At 42.0% G+C, this 21,471-nt stretch overlaps 2 protein-coding genes across 3 annotated transcripts in view; one reads left to right on the top strand and one right to left on the bottom strand.

The window, feature by feature from the left end:
• The window catches only part of ddah1 (dimethylarginine dimethylaminohydrolase 1), an 82,599-nt gene extending 81,119 nt beyond the window's left edge, over positions 1–1,480 (bottom strand). For both annotated transcript variants that reach the window (XM_085387622.1, XM_085387621.1), the window contains exon 1: positions 1,329–1,480. The gene's annotated coding sequence lies outside the window, so the exon portion shown is untranslated. The remainder of the gene's footprint in view (positions 1–1,328) is intronic.
• An 8,035-nt stretch (positions 1,481–9,515) lies between these two features.
• On the top strand, positions 9,516–12,484 carry ccn1 (cellular communication network factor 1). Its single transcript, XM_085386962.1, has 5 exons — positions 9,516–9,840; positions 10,040–10,274; positions 10,613–10,957; positions 11,069–11,274; positions 11,397–12,484. The coding sequence occupies exons 1-5, from the start codon at positions 9,793–9,795 to the stop codon at positions 11,697–11,699; spliced, it is 1,137 nt and encodes a 378-aa protein (XP_085243088.1). The 5' UTR covers positions 9,516–9,792; the 3' UTR covers positions 11,700–12,484.
• Positions 12,485–21,471: the final 8,987 nt, after the last annotated feature.

A 21,471-nucleotide genomic window follows, 5' to 3' on the forward strand; every position in this document is an offset into this window, starting at 1 on the left:
TGAATGACAGAGTTTTCCTGTATAATGTCACTATAAAACAATATCCAGTAAATGCTACCATGGTACTAAAATACCTAACAATCATCATCAACTTTATTTATAAAGCACTTTAAAACAACCACAGCTGACACAAAGTGCTGTACATTGGAACTGTAAAATAAAATTACATGAGATATAAATAAAAAACAAATAAAAGAAGAGTGAAATCATTCATTAAATAACTACTGCATTAAAAAAAAGAAACTAAGTCTCACTGAGGTTAAAAGCCAAGGAATAAAAGTGGGTTTTAAGACGTGATTTAAAAGTGGACAGTGAAGGGGCCTCTCTAACATGCATGGGCAAATTATTCCATAATTTTGGAGCCACAATAGAGAAGGCCCTGTCCCCTCTGAGCTTCCTCCTGGATCTCGGTACCTCCAGGAGCAGCTGGTCAGCTGACCTGAGAGACCGACAGGGTATGTGGGGATGAAGAAGCTCAGAGAGGTAAGGCGGGGCAAGACTGTGTAGGCATTTAAAAACAAACATAAGAATTTTAAAATTAACTCTAAAAGACACAGGCAGCCAGTGCAGAGAGGCCAGCACGGGGGTTATATGCTCTCTTTTTCGAGTTCCTGTTAGGAGTCGTGCAGCCGCATTTTGAACCAGCTGCAGACGTGAGAGCAATGACTGACTGACCCCCACATAAAGTGAGTTACAGTAGTCCAGGCGGGAAGAAATAAAAGCATGGATCACTGTTTCAAGGTGCTGCCTCGAAAGAAAAGATTTTAGTCTTGCCAGTCGCCTTAAATGATAAAAACTGGACTTCACCACTGCTCTGATTTGGTTGTCCAATTTAAAATCACTGTCCAACTTAAAACCAAGGTCAGTAACAACAGATTTAAAATAGACTTCCAGGGATCCTAAAACAACAGAGGAGGACTCACAGGGACCACTGGGTCCAAACACCAACACTTCTGTTTTCTTTTTATTAAAATTTAAAAAGTTTCGAGCCAACCAAGCTTAGACGAGCCCCCATTTATGTTACGCCCCTAGTCTAGGCGGGTAGGGACGCACATAAGGTTGGAGGAGAGAGAGACAAATCCCCGCCCTGGTTCCCAAGCCAAACATCCAAACCAGTTGTGAGTAAAAAAAGTGATTTTATTTAAGGACAAGAAGCATAGCTCCAGGGTGAGCCCAGGCCAAAATAATAAACAAAACCAACTAAGTCCCACCAGAAAAGACTAACTAAACCCTAAGAAAGAAAAAAGAACAAACAAATGACAGAGCTATCCCTCGCTCCCTGACCAAGAAAACAGGAGAAAACGATTCCAAAAGAAAAGGCAGCTCACCCCTTCCGCTTCAGCCCACGAGTGCCTAAGCTCTCAGCTAATGCACTAGGAGCGGCTTTTACAATTCACACTCCCACAAATACACAAGATAAACACAGGCTGGGAAAACCAGGGTCAGGACTGCGACGGCTGTCAGGCTACTCGCTCGTTCCACACTCTCTCTCTCTCTCTCTCCCTGGAGCTGTCAGAGCGGCTTTTTGAATGTGGTCACCTGTTCCATGGTCCAATCAGCTGCTCACTACTCTTCATTAGGGGAGGGACCTGTAAAGAGTCTTAAACACAGTAAAGAGACACAGAACAAACAGCCCACACAGTGTTCTTATGGCCACAGCCGTAACACCCCCCTTCCCAAAATCAAAGACATCTCCTTTGTAGATGTTTTGGACAGTCATGTTTAAGGGAAAACACGGGATAGGGCATCCGCTAACACATTCTCTGTGCCCTTTTTATGACGGATTTCCAAATTGAAGTCCTGCACCAGGAGGGACCACCTCATCAGCCTTTGGTTCGAGTTCCGCATCCGCATTAGGAATACCAAGGGATTGTGGTCGGTATAAACAATCACAGGCGAGGGACTGCCACCGACATACACCTCGAAATGCTGCAATGCGAACAGCAGAGAGAGGGCCTCTTTCTCAATCGTGCTGTACCCTCGCTGATGGACATTGAATTTCTTTGAGAAATAGCCGATTGGGTGATCCACACCATGATGGTCTTCCTGCAGCAATACGGCACCTGCCCCGTTTGCACTGGCGTCCACTTCCAGTTAGTTCGTTACCAGGCCTCTGGAGAACTTCAGGACATGTTGAGGAGCTAATTTAGCCATTTAAATCAGCTGTGTTGGTTCAAGGACACATCTAAAACCTGCGGGGACACCGGCCCTCGAGGCCTGGAGTTGCCCACCCCTGACTTAGACCATTTTAGCTTGTTGGTGTTCCTGTTAATAACACATTACAGTTATGTGGGGGGACATTTCACAGGATGCAGTCCTGTGAAAAACTATGTCCCATACTTCCAGGGTAATTATGAGGGTAATCAAATTTGATTCGCACTTGATTTGATGACCATCAGCAGAGGTGACTGCCTCTACAAAAGCAGACGTTCTGGCTGCTTGCTAGCTTGGAGCATTCAGGCCAATGCCGCAATTTTCTCGGAAGTGGGTATCCTGGAAAATTCACTTCAAGGTCAGACAGCGCAACGGTCAGAGAAACTGAAAACAAACAAAAATAACAAAACTAAATCCAACAGTCACATCTCAGACTCAGTCAGCATGTGAAATGTTAAAGTTCATTATAGTACAGGAATGGCTCATTTGGACCTGGACACCTTGCAATCACCAAGGTGGCTATGAGCTCCTCTGTATAACAAAGTATTCTAGAGTCAAATGTGAGGCCATCTATGTGACAGCTAAAGTTTGCCTGAAATTGGGTCATTCAAAGGATAATTATCCCAAGAACAGCAGCAAATCTAAAACAGAATGAAAAACAAAAGAATAGAGGTTTTACAGTGTTCAAACATCAACCTGACTGGCAGGACCTTAAGAGAGCTGTCCATAAACATAAACCTCAACGCATAGAAGAAACAGTGTAACAGTGACGTGAGACGCAGAAAACGATTACTCCAAGTTATTACCGTAAAAATTGGTTCTAGGAACTACTGAATTATGGAAATGCTGTCATTGTTCACCACTGTATGTGGTGTTATTTCCTCTGATTATGATCCTCATTGTGGTAAATCGATATTTATATTAAACCTGCAGTAACTACTTTATGACTCCTCTTGGTGGTGCTTATCAAAGGAACAAGCAGAAAGTGAAGGTTAGTTAGTTGCACTGAAAAAGAGCATTTAGCATTTAATTTGGAATTTAAATGTAGGAAGAAATATTAAAAGCACAAAACTTTACTTGACTTTACTTGTCATCAATAAAAAAGCAATAAATAGTTGATCATCATGCCTTGAATGAAGAACAACAAGCGTCTTTACAACACTGATGAGATTGCACTGACAGATTGATAATAAGTATTCCCGCATCTTCACATTTTAGGTGAAACAGCTCCACAGTGTAATGTCAGAAGAGGAGCTGCCAACAAAGTAAGGAATCTCCTTGACCTCAACACTAAGTTTGGTAATGAAAAAATAACTGTATCCCTGAGAAATACATTTCACAAAAGACCTTCACTACAAAAAGAATAGCGTATGGATCTTGATAAAACTGGGAACATAAAGACAGATGAGTAGCAGATATCTATTTGATTCCCACACCATTCCAACTTGGGTCAAAATACATTTCGAAATGAAGGAAACGTGTGCACACCTTCATTCTTGAACTTGATATTCTTGAGACGTGTATCTGCTTTCATCTTGGCAGACTTGAAACAAATACTGCACACATAACTCAAAGGGAAAGACTATAAATATATAAAAAGAGAAGTTTGTTGTATGATATGTAGGGAAAGAAGGATTTGAAAGGAAGCTCACTGTTAAATGTGTATGTATAGAAGGAATGGTGCATGGGTGGAGGTGGGCTGGTGGAGCTGTATTCCCTACGGTGCCATCTAAGGAAGGTTCTGGGCCCGGTGAAGCTGTCTGAATGGATGGAATGTTTCTTCAGACGTCCCAGAAGCACATTCTTCCACTGCGGGACCTGGGTTTGTCTTTTCTTGTTCCAGATTCACTCAATTATCCTCGACTGCTCTAAACATTCCAGTACATTCCAGAAGCCCCGCATTCCTTCTTCTTTTTTCCCCACCCCAGCCAGGATCACCAACCACCACCACACTTGCCCAGCTTTAACACCTGCCCCCACTCAGACTTCTTTTTTTCCCCTTCCCCATCATTCCTGATCGCAGATGGACGTGGCACAAAAGAAAGCCTCTTTTTTTCTCTCTCCAAGCTGAGGAATTTGGCTTACTTTAGACGAAGGAAAGCCCTCATACTTCAGGCACACCTGGCTGGTACAATGTGCAGCTATATAATCAAAATGGTGAAAGCAGACACGGATCTGAAGCGGCACAGCGGGCTGCGGAAGCAGTTATGATTGAACTCATCATAAGATCGTAGATGTCTGAAGTGACATGCATGATTACACAGGTGATCGAAGGATGTTTCACTCTCTGTGCCTAATTACAGAGAGTAATATAAAAAAAATTAAGTAATAGGATAAATTTCATACATAAAAATTGATCATTCTAGAAGAACAGCAATGGATATTCTATTTTACATAGCAGCTATACGAGTTTCCTGTGAATGAAACCTTTTAAACAGCATCAACAAGCCAAGTTTCACTGAAAGAAGAGGATGCAGTAACATTTATCATCATTTACTATAGTTAATCGACCATATACAGGCACTTACACCCACAGTTGAGCGCAATCAGCGTATTCAGGGAATTGGCCTTGAGATAGATAGATAATCCTTCAGGTATAAGTAATTGCTATTACACCAAATGTGTATTAGTTCACAGCCAAACATTGTTCCCAATAAATTTAGCGATGACTTCTACACTGGTGTAGGAAAAGACCCAGACACTCTGTCTGTTTGCACAGAATCTGTTAACGTTATCCGTCATGTTCATTACAATCAGAGCAGGCAGGTTGAGCAAAATCAGACACACCAGTACATTTAATCTCCTCATCGCGCAACAACTCCTGGAATGCACTAAACCTCAGAGAAATGTGGAGCCAAGTATCAAAGAGAATTTTTACCTTGAACTTGTCTTAGCTATAATTAATTTAAGATGAAATGGAAGACATGTTTCCGTGTTATCAGATGTTTTATGTTTTTTGGACAAACAGGAGGTTCCTCTTTTGTCATTTGCTGACAGAGCCAGAAGGTTCTTAGGACTGCTGTGGAAATGGTCCGACTATATTTCAAGATTAGCATGTTCTCTGGCTTTGCTGGTTCACGCAGTAAATAACATTTCAACAGGAAGCAAAGTACGAGTATACAACAACGGGAGGAAAGCAAAGCTGGAGTTACTGTAAGTATTCAAATAGCCACTGGGGAAAAATGTGTGTTTTCACGCAAAACTGATGCGTCGCTGATGACTAAAAAAACAAGAATGCAAAAGACGAAAGATTCCTCCCATCTTTTACCAAACACAGAAATGCATTTGGATGTGCAAAGGAAATGACCTGTTATGGGCAACTACGTGATAATTAGCACCCTCGGTTTACTACATCTTTGTGCAATGTGAAACTACAGCAGATTACAGAATCAGAACATATTTCAGAGCACTAGTAAGCAAACAACAAAAAAGGAAAGCACAATCCAAATTATCATCAGACCCAAAATGAAATTATCTTTCGAAAAATATCCCTGAACAACACCGTAGTGAACACTGTCTGTGCCAATATAACAATGATATAACAGTTAAGCACTTGAGGTCAACCTTCACTAAGCTGATTTCCTTCTTAATGAATCAGGAAGTCTGGTATCACAAAGTTACATCAGAAATTTGTGTGAAAGTGTGATCTCATGTGTTTGTCTTCTTGTGAACTTGTCAGATTTATATTTCTTCAGAACTGGACTCTGCGTTTTAATTGCTTGCTTAATCTAAGCAGCCATTCATATGCGACCAAGCTGTAACTCATCAAATTTCCTGCTTCTCCGTGAGCTGACAGAAGAAGGAAATGTTGCTAGTACAAACTGCATGCTAGTTATGACATCTGTCTTGGCTATAGTACAATGGAATCTGTTGTTTAAACATGTAGATCCTGGTCCATCCGTGTCTTAAACATAAATAAGGAAGCTGAGGGCTGCCACCCGTCTAGACTTCCTGAAGGTCATGCAGTCCTGATGGGTTCTGATAATGGGCTTCCGTCACAGTGAGCCTTGGAATCTCTCAAGCATTGGTCAACGTTGAAACTGCTTAGACTTCCCAGCCAGAGGCTTTGAAGTCGCTCAGATGCAGAGCAGTGACAACAATCCAATCATCGATTCTGTCAAGAAGGAGAGCGAGTCCCTCATCATCACGAAGGTCAAAGGACTGTATTGTGTGCTGTTTGCGTGAGGGGCTCTCCGATGGCTTTAGTGGAAACTATTTGGCAAGGGCAATTACAACAAAAGACGCACATCCAGCTTTTGGAATGTTTCCTAAAATGAACGGGGAATAATGGAATGAATATTGCTGCGTGTTATTCTCCACTGACGTAAAATGAAAACACTGCTTCCCATCATTGTAACACTGGGACGGATGCAAACATGCTGTCATACACACACAGAGGTAGGCATAAAACCATTACAACACTAAAGGACAACTGAGAAGTGGACAATCAAACAAAGCAATAATATAAATGACCATTAAAGGAGTGTTCTCCCACTTCAGTGTTTATTTTTACATACATTTGTGGAATTAAATGCACGATTAAGCTTAAAAAAAAATCAACTTTCCTCATCAAGCCTGCTTAACACACTGTGTCTTTATCCGGCCTAACCATGCTGGACGTGTGTTAGAGGGTCTCAGTGTGGGATATCTACGGTTGTCCTGAGAGGTCAAATGCACTGTAACTTAAGAAAACATCAGGAAATTTAAAAAGAAAATGACCACAAAAGCATACAAAACACAATGAAAACAGAAAAAATACAACAGAAGTTGACAAAAACACAACAGAAGGAGAAAAATAAACAAATTCACAAAAAAGTACAAGTGAAATGTTTCAGTGGAGACAACGTGACCAAACAGCTGTGGGAATAACAAGAAAGGAAAACATGCAAAGGTTTGCCCCTTAAAACGCTTCAAGACTTATTGGATTTGTAACATGTGTTTTAATCACACAACTCATATAATATTGTGCATGTTTGATGTTAGCTACCTACTGTTTGCTTGTCACTTCTGCAGCTGGTCCATCAAATTATCTCCCCAAAATCACTTAGATTGTTTTTTGAGTTTTTTCTGAGCTTTTGCTGCATTTTTCATTGTATTTCTCTTGTTTTCCTAAACTTCACTTGTGTTTTTTTCTATTTCTATTGTGTTTTATTTGAATTCTGTTGCGTTTTGTGCGCTTTTTGCAGCATTTCTTACCATTTGTTTATTCAACTTCCGTTGTGTTTCATTCAAATTCTACTGTGTTGTTTTTTTCTATTTCTATTGTACTTTATTTAACTTCCGTTGTGTTTTTCCGTGATTTTGTAGCTGTTTCTAAATTTTCAGTGCGTTCTGTCAGGGCCACAATAGAAATCTCCCTTTAAAAAATTGTATAACTGCCACAAAAATAGAGACCCATTTTCATAATACAGCGTTGCAATGCACACAGGAACACTACACATGTGCTCACAAAGACACACCCCCTATCCAAAAAGGCTGCACCCACACGTCCATCTCCATTCTGAATACTCACACAGACGTGAGTAAGAGGCTTCACGGACAAGGACTGTTATCACATGAATACGTCCTCCTCTATTTAAAGATGGTTTGACGTTTGGATTCTGGTCAGTCTTTAAATTATAATAATAATAAAAATGGTCATCCACCAGTTATTCCTTACACATCACCATCTAGTGTCTTGAATTGGAATTATAAAAATATGGCCACAAAAATAACAACCACGACAATCAGTCCACGTGGGGAAACCTATAGGCTATTAAAAGATCTTTTAAAAAGTGTCTCTTGCGAGAAAACAAAGAAGAAGACGCTTTACCAAGGGTTATTTATTTTTGTGGCTGGTTTTTTTTTTTTTAGAAGAAATGTATCTGCTATGTTCTATTATCATATAAAGGGGATTTTATTCTGAGGGTAGCCACCAATGTTAGGCTCACTAGAGGAAAATGAAAATCAAAACAGAACAAAAAAAACAAAGGAAGTCCAAACTCACCGGAGAGGCTCTTCAGCCGTCTTGCTCAGTGCTGCTGTCTCACTGTACCGTTATGTAAAGTCTACACATAAGGCTACAGGGAAGAGGGGAGAAGTGAAATGTCCGATCCTTACAAACACAAACTCTTTGCCCTCATGCAAAAAAGAAAAGAAAAAAGAAATCCTGTTTGGAATCTGCCATCCCGTCGTGACAATAACAACGGTTTATATCTCGTCTTTACGCATTTTGCTGCCACCTGGTCAAAGCTATTATAACTCGGAATCATTTCAAAACTCAGGTGGAAGAGACTTATTGAGACTCGTGTTGTTAAAAACTAAGACAAAGACCCAAGTGTTTGTCTCCCCCCACCAAACACCACTAACATCACCGCATCTCTTGCGGAAAATTAGATCACTTCACCTACAGCAGGACCCACTTTCTTTCTTCCCCCCACGAAACATGATGGACACATTGTGTGAGTGTGTAAGGGGGGCAAAACTGCTTCAAAGGATGAAAGGAAAAGGAATTTCCCTGCATGAAGAACATATTTAACAAGCCTTTATGCTGTCAGGAATGCTGGCCAAGGGGGAGAGAAATATGTTAATAATGCAAGCTACTGCCATACCAAATATGGCAATATTGTTACGTCTGAGCTCTGGTGCGCATCTGGTAATGCTTAGCTCCCCTGAATAAAGGCACCGGAGAGCCAGAAATAGACTGTTCAACGTATTTCTGCCTACACCTTTAAGAGAAAAGCTCGTACGGTTATTTTAAACGTGTTCATCGTCTTGTAAAAGTGTATTTAATCAACTGATCTGCGCCTAATTACTGTGTAGGCAAAAGCATGCCTGACACAGTAATCAGCAACAGTCGAACATGTTCAACTGCATAACTGACACTTAAATTGATCCATAATAAAGTTTTGTTCAAACTTCTGATCTGATCTTTAAGTCTTGGGATGCTATTTTGGGGATATTCTGCGACATGGCATTCTTATATGAAGACAAGTGACTCTAAAATTCAACGGCTGACACACACACACACACACACACACACACACACACACACACACACACACACACACACACACACACACACACACACACACACACACACACACACACACACAAAAGTGACAATAAAGCATCTCAAGTTCACCACTTCAGAAAAAAAAACCCAAATGAAGCTGATGTGATAGACGTGAGGGGCGAGCAGAGGAAGAAAATGAAAGGGGGGATAAACAAGAAGGGAAAAATGTGAGACGGAAAAGTGTGTTCAGATGGGATCCAGGGGGGAAAAATCCATTTGGGAAAGAGAGAGAGAAAAAAAAGAGAAAGGTTTAGACAGGGTGGAGCTTAGGTCTTGGATGGAAAATGCGCCGAGAAACATTCCTGGCATAGTTTGGGAACAGTTCAGCAGGCAGGCCAGCGACGACGTCAGCTTCTCACTATAGTATAAAAGTACAGAGGTGGCCGGACCTCAGCAGACTGCAAGCGCTTCACTGAGAGCTTCTTCTACTCTAAAGGAGCCTCTGACGATAGAGACTACCAGCAAAGACATTAAGAGAGACAAACAGCTAAGAGAGGGAATACTTAAGGACTCCTCCGAAGACAGACTTTTCCTTACACCGAGAGCAGGATTCCTTTTGAACGCGCACAAGAAATTTATCCAAGATGCTGGTGCTTACTGTTGTCGTTGCCTTCCTCGGAAGCTTTAACCTGGTGAGTCTCCCTCTCTCACTCTTCACTGAAATATAAAGAGAAACGTTTTGCGGTTTTAATTCCCTACATTTAGTTAGAGAGAGGAGAAGCTGCTCTTTTGAGACTAAGTTTATCTTGTTGTAAGCCATTCTATGTCGCTTGATTTTAAACGTTTCTAAAAGATGGTTTTGTGTTTTTCTTTTCTTTTTTGGTTATACAGGTCCTCTCCTCCTATTCCTCCACCTCCTGCCCCTCCGTGTGTGATTGCCCTCGGGAGATGCCCCAGTGCGCACCCGGCGTGAGTGTCGTCCTGGATGGCTGCGGCTGCTGCAAAGTTTGCGCCAGGCAGCTGAACGAGGACTGTAGTCTGACCGAGCCCTGTGACCACACTAAAGGACTGGAGTGTAACTTTGGGGCCAGTTTTGCTGCTGCTACTACTCGTGGCATCTGCCGAGGTATGTATAAAGATCATCCTCCTCCAGATGTGCATGCCTCATGACTTAGCCTGAAGACTTTTTTTTAATAAGAGGGATTATTATTCAAGAATATGGGAACCTATGTGATTTCAACACTATGGAATGCAGCTAGGAGGAAAGTAGTCTGAACCTCAAAGCACAGGCAGCCCACTGTGGAGGGAAAAAGACTCCTCACAGGCAGCCTGAAGAATTTCACAGTTTAACTGATCCTTATCTGGCAGCCATGTGATGTCTTCAGCAGACTTCTTTGAGCAAAGCAGGAAAGAATAACATTCCTCTCCCTCTGTTTTTTTCCTTTTTCTCCCTGCTTGCTGCAGCCAAGTCAGAGGGCAGACCATGTGAGTACAACAGCAGGATCTACCAGAATGGAGAGAGCTTCCAGCCCAACTGCAAACACCAGTGCACATGCATTGATGGGGCAGTGGGATGCGTACCGCTATGCCCGCAGGAGCTCTCTCTTCCCAACTTGGGCTGTGCCAACCCCAGGCTGGTCAAGGTAGCAGGCCAGTGCTGTGAAGAGTGGGTGTGTGATGACAGCAAGGAGACAGACACCCTAGAGAAGATCTTTGGCAAAGACTCAGTGATGAAGGATTTGGAAGATGATCTCACCAACAGGAATGAGCTCATTTCAATTGTCAAGGGAGGGCTGAAGTCCCTACCAGGTAAGAAAGCAGTCTTTAATTCTGAAGGTTTTTCTTCTGGGTTCAACTGAGATGGTAAAATAAACTGCATTCAGATTCACTAATGTTTTCATTGCTTCTTTTTAATCATAGCATACAGACCACAGCCGGAAGTCCACCACATGTTCGAGAGCCAGAAGTGCATCGTTCAAACCACACCCTGGTCCCAGTGCTCCAAGAGCTGTGGAACTGGCATCTCCACCCGAGTCACCAACAACAACAGTGAATGCAAGCTGGTCAGAGAGTCGAGAATCTGCGAAGTGCGGCCATGCACCCAGTCACCTTACTCCAGTCTGAAGGTAAGCTCGAGCCAGCTAGCTGAACCAATCCAATGGAAGCACGCATGATGCTGAAGGTATGCTACAGCTGGGTCTCAGTGCGCAACTGACAATTGTCGCTCTTGTGCCCATTCTTCTTGCAGAAGGGAAAGAAGTGCAGCAGAACTAAGAGATCGAGCCAGCCGGTGAAGTTCACCTACGCCGGCTGCTCCAGCCTGAAGAAGTACAGACCCAGGTACTGCGGAACCTGCATGGACAGCCGCTGTTGCAGCCCCCACGACACCAGAACCATCCGCGTCAAGTTCCGCTGTGAGGACGGCGAGACCTTCTACAAGAACATCATGATGATTGAGTCCTGCAAGTGCACCTACAACTGTCCCCATGCCAACGAAGCCTCCTATCCCTTCTACCGCCTCTCCAACGACATCCACAAGTTCAGAGACTGATTGGTGAGGAGCAGCCAAAACCCCTCCGCGAGAGAAAGAGATCAGCAGCAGCAGCAGCAGCATCATTGGCAGCCAATGGCAGTCTAGATGAAAGCAGGGGTGTAAATAGACCACCAATCAACTACCAGCTTCTTGTTGTAACGAGATTCCCAAGGAATTGTTGGCTTACATCATGAGGACTTAATGAAGTGCACTGTTTGCTGTGACTCAGCATGCCTAATATGAACTGCTTCGTATTAATTGGAGCATTTGAAGTAGCTTCGTTAAGGAGCAAGATGTAATTAATATTTGTACATTAATCTTAGTCGCTGATATCGATTCACTGTGTATATTTTGATCCCGTACACCAGACATGACCCAGACTGTAGACTTGTGTGTGTATATGTAGATATGCACATGCGCAACTTCAATTAGCATTATCATGTTGTATCTTTGGTTTGTTTTTTTTTTAGAGAAAGAAAAAAAAGACACCAGACGATGAAATGTAAACTCTCGACTTGTTTAACAGGCGCGCGGTTTCATTCCTTCCTGACGTGGGCATTATTGTTCATGTTTTGTGGCAGCTATTGACCTCCCTTCATGAGAAAAAAAGAAAGAAAAAAAAGACAAAGCGAAACATGTCAAAGGATGAATGAATGTTTTTTTTTATTATTATTGTTATTAATATTATTTATCAAAATAAAATAATGTAGCTACTTTATTTGGATATTATGTGTCATACTGGAATAAATTGTAAAATGATTTAATTTTATATGCTACAATAAAACTGATTTATTTATATGAAACACGACGAGCCCAGAGTCGAGTCTGTTCAGACTGCACTGCGGGACGGGACAAACAAACGGCGCACCGGGGATATTTAAGCCCTCTGTTATATCATTCAATAGAGCCAACAGATTCTCAGACAGACACCGAGCGGCTCGTTCTGCTCTTATATAACACAACCTTGGAGGCTTGCTCTCCTGACTTTTTGTGCTTTTGGAATGCCATTCTGCAGCGAGCTAGTTTGCTTTCATTTGATCTGGCTAAGCCACACACTTGACCGATTCTGAGAAGAGGAAAAAAAAAGATTAAGTTCATGAGTAGCAATGAGTATGGGAGTATGCCAAGAATCTTAAGTGCTGCGCTGAATGGGCTGGGATTAGACACCATGCAACAAGGACAATGGAATTATTGTATATCATGAATACATTCCCAGTTACCCTTTTCTTTTTATTTCATTCTTGTTTTCTTTTTTTCACACAGCATTACCAAATTGACTACTCTTTAGCAGCTACCTTTAAAAAGTGAATTAGATGCATTGGCCCCTGCTGGCTCTTAAATTGCAGGGGTCTGCTAAACAGTTGTAAACAGTCAAACAGAGCAGGGAGGACTTAACTCTCCCTTCCAGGTTTTGGTTTAAGAGGCATGAATACTGCTATGAGACAGAAACAAGCAAAGAGCAGGAAACAGGGGTAACACAGTTGGTATTAGAAACTGTGGTTTTCAAGGGCACTAAAACAGTGTTTTGCTACCATCACATTAACGCTTCTCGACTCATATTCTGCTGTTTTATTCTTTAATAGACTCATTCTGTATGATTTAAGCCTCCGATTTAAGTTTTATAACCTTAAGGTTCATGAAATCCATAAAAGTACGGAATGTATGATTGAAGAATAACAACCTGAAAAAAAGAAAAAAACTTGTGCTAGTTCTCACAGGATCTGACGTTTGCACAATGGTAGCCATTTAGAAGCATCGCGCTGAGGAGAACGACAGGGAAGGGTTTTCTTCTTCTTCTTCTTGTTTTTCATCCAGGTAGAGGGAGCGGCTCAGGAATGCAGCAGTGGCTCAGAAAGCAGACATCCTGATGGGTGGCAGATGTTGGAAAATATTTCAGTGCAACATGTTCACTTCAGCTGAGGAAATTTTCCAAATATACACGAACCCTCCCGAGTTCTCGTTTGTGTCCACAGAAGGCATTTTTATCTCCTGGCAAGTAAGGGAAAAAAAACCTGTCTAATCTCACACAATGTGCCACTTCCGCATAACTTTCCCACATAGCTCCTGGAAATAAATCTCAATCGAGTGTATTTAATGAGAGGCCGAGCAGGACACGCCACACACCGCACAGGATGTGCTCACTGAAGTTTTACACATGAAAGGCTTCTGAGGTCTACCTAATCACAAAGATGTGTGACTAAAGGGTCTAAACACTTTCAGGGTGCTTTGTTTTTCTTTTTTCTCACTCTTTCCCTTTCTGCTCCTTCCAAAAAAAGAAAATTTCCCTCCCTGTCTTTCATGGCTGGGACGTTGCAATGCAATCAGACTCATTTGTTTTGATAACTGAATGCAGCACACTTGGTTATGTAATGGCATCTGTTCGTTATGTGAGCAGTGCTTTTGGTCAATGTAGAGACTTACAATTCCTCAGCCTTTACTATGTCAAAAAAGAATTCCTTTTCCAAAAAGAGGGGAGTGTGGGTGAAATAACTGTGGTCTTCAAGCAAACACAGCACAAACCTGTAAAATCTATCGCTCTCTCTCACACAGGCACCCCTGCAATTAAATTGCTCGGTGACTACCTCACTCCCTAAACCAAAAAATAAAGTGTTTATATGACAAAGACATTAGCATTAAAGTCTCATCAAGCAACTACGTAATGCAGTGCAACCAGAAGCTAACAGGACTGAGAGTGGCCATTACAACCCGCTGGATGCTGCTGAGAGCTGATGTCAACTCTTTTACAGCCCTTTGCCCCCTCCATCTACAACCTCAGGTTAATGCTCACTGTTGTAAGCAACCCAGGAGCAAGGAGAAAGAAGGGTTGCATACAGATACTTGTTTCATAACCTACCATCTGCTGGACAAAGGAGGAAACAGCATGCTGTGTGTGATTTCTGTCTAGACTCACACACCTGTTAAGACCTGCACGTTTTAAAGAGTTGTTGCTGTGAAATGTGTGTCTGAAAACTTGCTCAACATCATAGGTATCATTGTAGCGCTGCTATTTTGCATAATACTCTCATGGTAAAAAGAATGATGTAAAAGGCACCCTTTTTCCCCCAGATCCTGACAGGGTGTGGGACCCTTTCACACAACGCAACAGCGGCAGTAAATATCTCCTGACACACCCACCAGATACCCTCTGGCAATTACATAAGAATAAATGATGAGTGGGCTTAAGGGAAAATCCGAGTCAGTTCCCTCCCAGGCTGTTGGATTGTTTGGGATGTCCCAGAGGGACGCTGGCTACTACCGTGATTATTAGCTCTAACAAGCCGCACATTGATGGGAGAGGCAGAGCTTAATTGTTGGGCGTCTCGAGTCTCAGACTAATGGATTTCTGCAATGAATCATCTCCAACTCTGTCAGCTGAGCTAACACTGGCATTTACTCCTCTTTCTATCGTTCGACATGGGCAGGCTAATGAGGTCACACAGTCAGGAGCTGTTTGTCTCCCAACACTGCAAGTTTGACATTAAGGATAAATAGGCTGATGGTACTGAAAGCCCCTCTTATTGGCAGAAACATTCTTTTGTTGATTTTTCAAGAGGGTTTGCCTTTTGCCGCGGTGCCATTGTAAGAAAAAAAAGAAAGAGAAGAATGTGAAAAGTGACTCAGAAAAAAGTCGGCACATTGTTATTGGGTGTTGATCTTCAGCCAGCAGGTGAAATGAAGAGACTACAGATGGAAAGTGTGGCTTCATAGTATGGGGGATTCACAAGCTAGTGTCCTCGCCACCCTTATCCACTTCAGGGTGGCGAGGGACTAGGGGCCATAGGGCAAGAGGTTAGTACACACTGGACCAATCACCAGTCTGTCAGAGGGCTAACAGAGAGACAGACAACCAATCACACTCATGTATGGACAATTTAGAATCACTAGTTAACCTAACCCCACTAACTGCGTGTATTCTGTGCAAGGAAGCTGGAGTACAGTGGGGCAAAAAAGTATTTAGTCAGCCACCGATTGTGCAAGTTCCCCCACCTAAAATGATGACAGAGGTCAGTAATTTGCACCAGAGGTACACTTCAACTGTGAGAGACAGAATGTGAAAAAAAAATCCATGAATCCACATGGTAGGATTTGTAAAGAATTTATTCGTAAATCAGGGTGGAAAATAAGTATTTGGTCAATAACAAAAATACAACTCAATACTTTGTAACATAACCTTTGTTGGCAATAACAGAGGTCAAACGTTTACTATAGGTCTTTACCAGGTTTGCACACACAGTAGCTGGTATTTTGGCCCATTCCTCCATGCAGATCTTCTCGAGAGCAGTGATGTTTTGGGGCTGTCGCCGAGCAACACGGACTTTCAACTCCCGCCACAGATTTTCTATGGGGTTGAGGTCTGGAGACTGGCTAGGCCACTCCAGGACTTTCAAATGCTTCTTACGGAGCCACTCCTTTGTTGCCCGGGCGGTGTGTTTTGGATCATTGTCATGTTGGAAGACCCAGCCTCGTTTCATCTTCAAAGTTCTCACTGATGGAAGGAGGTTTTGGCTCAAAATCTCACGATACATGGCCCCATTCATTCTGTCCTTAACACGGATCAGTCGTCCTGTCCCCTTGGCAGAAAAACAGCCCCATAGCATGATGTTTCCACCCCCATGCTTCACAGTAGGTATGGTGTTCTTGGGATGCAACTCAGTATTCTTCTTCCTCCAAACACGACGAGTTGAGTTTATACCAAAAAGTTCTACTTTGGTTTCATCTGACCACATGACATTCTCCCAATCCTCTGCTGTATCATCCATGTGCTCTCTGGCAAACTTCAGACGGGCCTGGACATGCACTGGCTTCAGCAGCGGAACACGTCTGGCACTGCGGGATTTGATTCCCTGCCGTTGTAGTGTGTTACTGATGGTGACCTTTGTTACTTTGGTCCCAGCTCTCTGCAGGTCATTCACCAGGTCCCCCCGTGTGGTTCTGGGATCTTTGCTCACCGTTCTCATGATCATTTTGACCCCACGGGATGAGATCTTGCGTGGAGCCCCAGATCGAGGGAGATTATCAGTGGTCTTGTATGTCTTCCATTTTCTGATGATTGCTCCCACAGTTGATTTTTTCACACCAAGCTGCTTGCCTATTGTAGATTCACTCTTCCCAGTCTGGTGCAGGTCTACAATACTTTTCCTGGTGTCCTTCGAAAGCTCTTTGGTCTTGGCCATGGCGGAGTTTGGAGTCTGACTGTTTGAGGCTGTGGACAGGTGTCTTTTATACAGATGATGAGTTCAAACAGGTGCCATTCATACAGGTAACGAGTGGGGGACAGAAAAGCTTCTTACAGAAGACGTTACAGGTCTGTGAGAGCCAGAGATTTTCCATGTTTGAGGTGACCAAATACTTATTTTCCACCCTAATTTACGAATAAATTCTTTACAAATCCTACCATGTGAATTCATGGATTTTTTTTTCACATTCTGTCTCTCACAGTTGAAGTGTACCTCTGGTGCAAATTACTGACCTCTGTCATCATTTTAAGTGGGGGAACTTGCACAATCGGTGGCTGACTAAATACTTTTTTGCCCCACTGTACCTGAAAACATCCCACGCAGACACAGGGACAACGTGCAAACCCCACACAGATCAGGTGGTGGATTTGACCCCAGGACGTTCTTGCTTTGTGGCAACAGTCCAAACTGCTGTCCACCAGATTCATGGGAGCGTTGCGTCACTCCCAGCTGTAAAATTTGAGCTAAATCAAACGTGGATGCAATGTGCAGCAAAGAAGAAAAGTAAATGAATCATATTTCAACAGCACTACTTCTACATGTTTTAGAGGTATTTGGTAGATGACTAAATCTCACTAGATTTTGGGATTCTCAAAAGACTATGGTGCCATCATCATCTGTCACATGATTCCTTGTGTTTCTTCTCACTGAAAACACTCGTTACACATGCTGAGGCTCATGCATTTGGGACCCGGTGGTTCTTAGCACAGACGAGTCAAGATACATGATTTGGTTATATGAAATTGTGTGAGCAATCTTTTGGCTGTTCCCTTTGGGGGTCACCAGAGCAGATCATCTGCATCCATCTCATTCTGTTCTCTCAGATCAACCATCTACATGTCATCCGCACAACAGTGGTTGTAGTCGGTAAGTACGGTTAAACCTACATAGTTTTTTGATGTTCATTATCACCTGTAAATCATTATTACATGCTATTCAATGCACCACCTAATTCCTGGGATTATAGTTTAATAAATCTTTTAATATAAAGTCATGGAAATAGAAAATATGACAAGTTATCTAATAATCTTCTGAGAAAAATGATTTTGGGAGACACCTCAAGTCCTTAAAACTTTGTGAAGTGCTCCATCTGTTTAATCTTTAAAAATAGTCAGTGTCTCAGCTGGATGACCAAATATCTTTAGACCACATTGCAGATCGTCATACCAGCTGCAGGCATTTAAACAGAACAATTTCTCAAACAGAAACTGATTAGTGCAGAAAGTTCTTAAAAAAATAGAAATATATTGGACATTATTTCCCAAAAGCAGATGCTATAGACTTTAATGATCCATGCAGATATGCTCCTAATAGACATTAAAAACTTCAATGTGTGAAACATAAGTTCAGAGAAAATCAAGATAATTGAAATCTGCTCCACAATATCTAATGCAATAAAATAAAAATTCTTCTCGGTTAGCATTTAAAAGTGTGCTTTGAACTCTCGAGCAGCATTGGGCTGCAGGGTTTGCTGATGTTGCTGTGGAACACTAAGTGACAAGGCTTAATGCATTTTCCAAGTCTTTTGTTTCCCCCATGCTGGGTAATTGCAGCTCAGTTTCCACCATTGTGAAGGGATAAGGGCTTGAAAGTCTTCAGTCATTATATTGCCACCTACTTTCGCCTGTAAAACCATTTCTGATGTTTTTTCTGCATCTTTTGATCTCTGGAACTGACCACAGCTGTAGCATGGAAAAGTAGCTAATGAATGGTAGCAGTGACTTTAGGCTTCGTGGGCTAAAAAGTTCCTGCATTTCTCTGCTTTTCACAATTGGTAACTGGGTCAACACACAAAAATATTAAAAAAAGAGACACGTATACGCTTACTAAATGCTGTCTTACAACTAGCGCTCTTAATGCCAGCTCTTTCAGATAGAAAACACAGACTTCGAGTAGATTCGAAAAACTCCCATTTGAAAGCTTACAATCCCATTTCATATTGCAGGCAAGGTGGGACTTATAATGACATCCACAGGAACTCTTTCCAACAGAACTCTTTAAACATTCTAACTACCTTGGCTTCTTTACATTCACAGGAGCAAGAGTCTCGCTGAGCTTCATCCTGCTGCGAGAACTCTATATACTCCCACTGAATTCATGACTATAAATGAGGTCTGAAATCTCGATAGGTATTATTAAAATGCCCGCATCACTCCAAATGCCAGTGCTGCACCAGTCTCCATCTTGCCTTTGATGGCTTTTAAAAACTTGAATTCCTTCACATGGAGCAGCATCTCCAACTTAACCACAACAGCCACGACAGCCAAAAGAAGGTTTAACATGCTTGATCAGTAAAGTCAGTCAGCTGCCAACAATCACTTCGTAATTTAGTCTATGACCAGCACAAGTCTTTCAGCAGAGCTTTAGAGTGCCTAAGCAGAGATCTCTTCAAGACTAGCACTCCAATACAAGGTAATCACATAAACTCACCAGCAGGTGCATTAGGTTTAACTGTTTAATTGCTCATTTATGCAAATATCAGCCAATCAAAAGGCATCAAATCAGTGCATTTACACCAGTAGACATACTCAAGATAGCCTGAAGAAATTCAAATCGAGCATGAGAACAGGGAAGAAAGTTTATTTAAATGACTTTGAACGTGGCATGGATGTTGGTGGGCTGGTCTGAGCATTTCAGAACTGCTCATTTCCTGGGATTTTGCCACAGAATCATCTCTAGGGTATATAGAGAAGAGGCAACAGCAATTCAAAATACCACTCATTACATACAAGGTATGCAGAAGAGCATCTCTGTTGAACCTTGAAGCATATGGGCTACAGCAGCAGAAGACCACACTGGCTGCCATTCCTGTCAGCTAAGAAAAGGAAAGGCGCCTGCTGAAAGGCTTTCAGCAGAATAATGCATCCTGTCTTTTTCATCATCACTGTGTCCCATCACATTAAATCAGTGCGCTCATTACAGCCACATTTTGCATGTGATTAAATATAGTCTCAAAAATGGTTTTAATATACATTTGCATTATTATTTCAAGAAGATGTAAATCTGTAAGGCTACATCCCACCAAATGCAGGACTAATGGAAAAATCATAATGCTTGTGCACAGTTCCTACACTGACGTGTAACAGAAAGTACAATCAGAAAGAAACTCAGGATGATTTCACCACGATAACCCAGAACTGATACCAAAAGGATAATAGACATCAAGCATGCTCTGTTAGTTCAGACTGTCAGGTTGACATAAAACAGACAAAGGGAACAAGTGAATGCATGCATACAACTGGGAATGTCTGTGGAGCGAGTCCAGAGACAAGATTTCAGCCTTATTTTTATTTTTTATTCATATTCATGTGAACAGTGTTTCATTGTAATGGAGAGACACAGAATACCAATAAAATATTTAGAAAATAACCCTGTTACATAGAAGTTATACATTGATTTGCATTTGTCTTTTGGTGAAATAAGTATTTTATCCCCAAACAAAATATGACTTAGTAGTTGGTGGAGAAACCCTTGTTGGCACGCGCAGCGAGATGTTTCTTGTATCTGACCACCAGGTTTGCACGCATTTCAGGAGGAATGTTTGGGCCACTCCTCTTTACAGAAACTCTCTGAATACTTTAGGTTTTTTGACTGCTTTTAGCAACTCGAAGCTATAGCTCCCTCCACAGATTCATATGGGACTGAGGTCTTGAGACTGGCTAAACTACTCTATGACCTTAAAGTGCTTCTTCTTTAGACACTCTTTTTTTCTTTGGTGAGATGTTTTGGGTCATTGTCATGCTCAAAGACGCAGCCACAACTCATCTTCAGTGTTCTGCCTAAGTAACATTGAAGGGAAGGAGGTTTTTGTTCAAAATTTTATGGTACATTGTCCCTTCCATTGGCCCGTGAATGCGCGAAAGTCATCCAGTGTCCATATTAGACTATGGGTCTTTGGGTCACGGCAACCTTGTAGTTGTTGCAAGATATCAGTCCATCAGTCCGTGTAGTTTTGGGCTGATCTACCACTTTTCTCATGATCATCCTCACCCCTCACTCGCATGGAGCTCCAGACCAAGGACGACTGATGGTAATTTTACATTTCTTCCAATTCTCTGTAACCGCAGCAGTCATCAACTTCTCATCAAGCTTCCTGCTGATGGACTTGTAGCCCTTTCCAGCCTTATGTCGGCCTATAATCTTTCCCCTGACATCCTTTGACAGCGCTTTGGTTTTGCCCATGTTCGTGAAGAAGTTGGAATGGAAAAAACTGATTCTGTGGACAGGTGTTTTATATATGTTATATGAGTGTCTCAATAGATAACAAGTATCTGTGATTCCAAAAGGTGGATTCTGTTCATCTGAACACAGAATCCTCCTTTTTAAAGAGAGCAAACTTACAAATTCTGCAGGGGGTAAATAATTATTTCCCCACTGTCTTCAGTATTTGTGTCTATTCAGAGGATGCGAGCTTATGTTGGTAAATGCTAAATTTCAGCTTGTTTGGTTGTTTAACTATTAGTGACGTGGCTCTCATATCTTGTCTCCAGTTGCAGGAAGGTTTAGTCTAACATGACAGTATGACAAGAACTATGAATTAATTAGGTGTGGAG

This window comes from Rhamphochromis longiceps, linkage group LG17, assembly GCF_057381845.1.
Source record: "Rhamphochromis longiceps isolate RC_006_pf linkage group LG17, R_longiceps_female_GT1.1, whole genome shotgun sequence".
Taxonomy (NCBI): Eukaryota; Metazoa; Chordata; class Actinopteri; order Cichliformes; family Cichlidae; genus Rhamphochromis; species Rhamphochromis longiceps.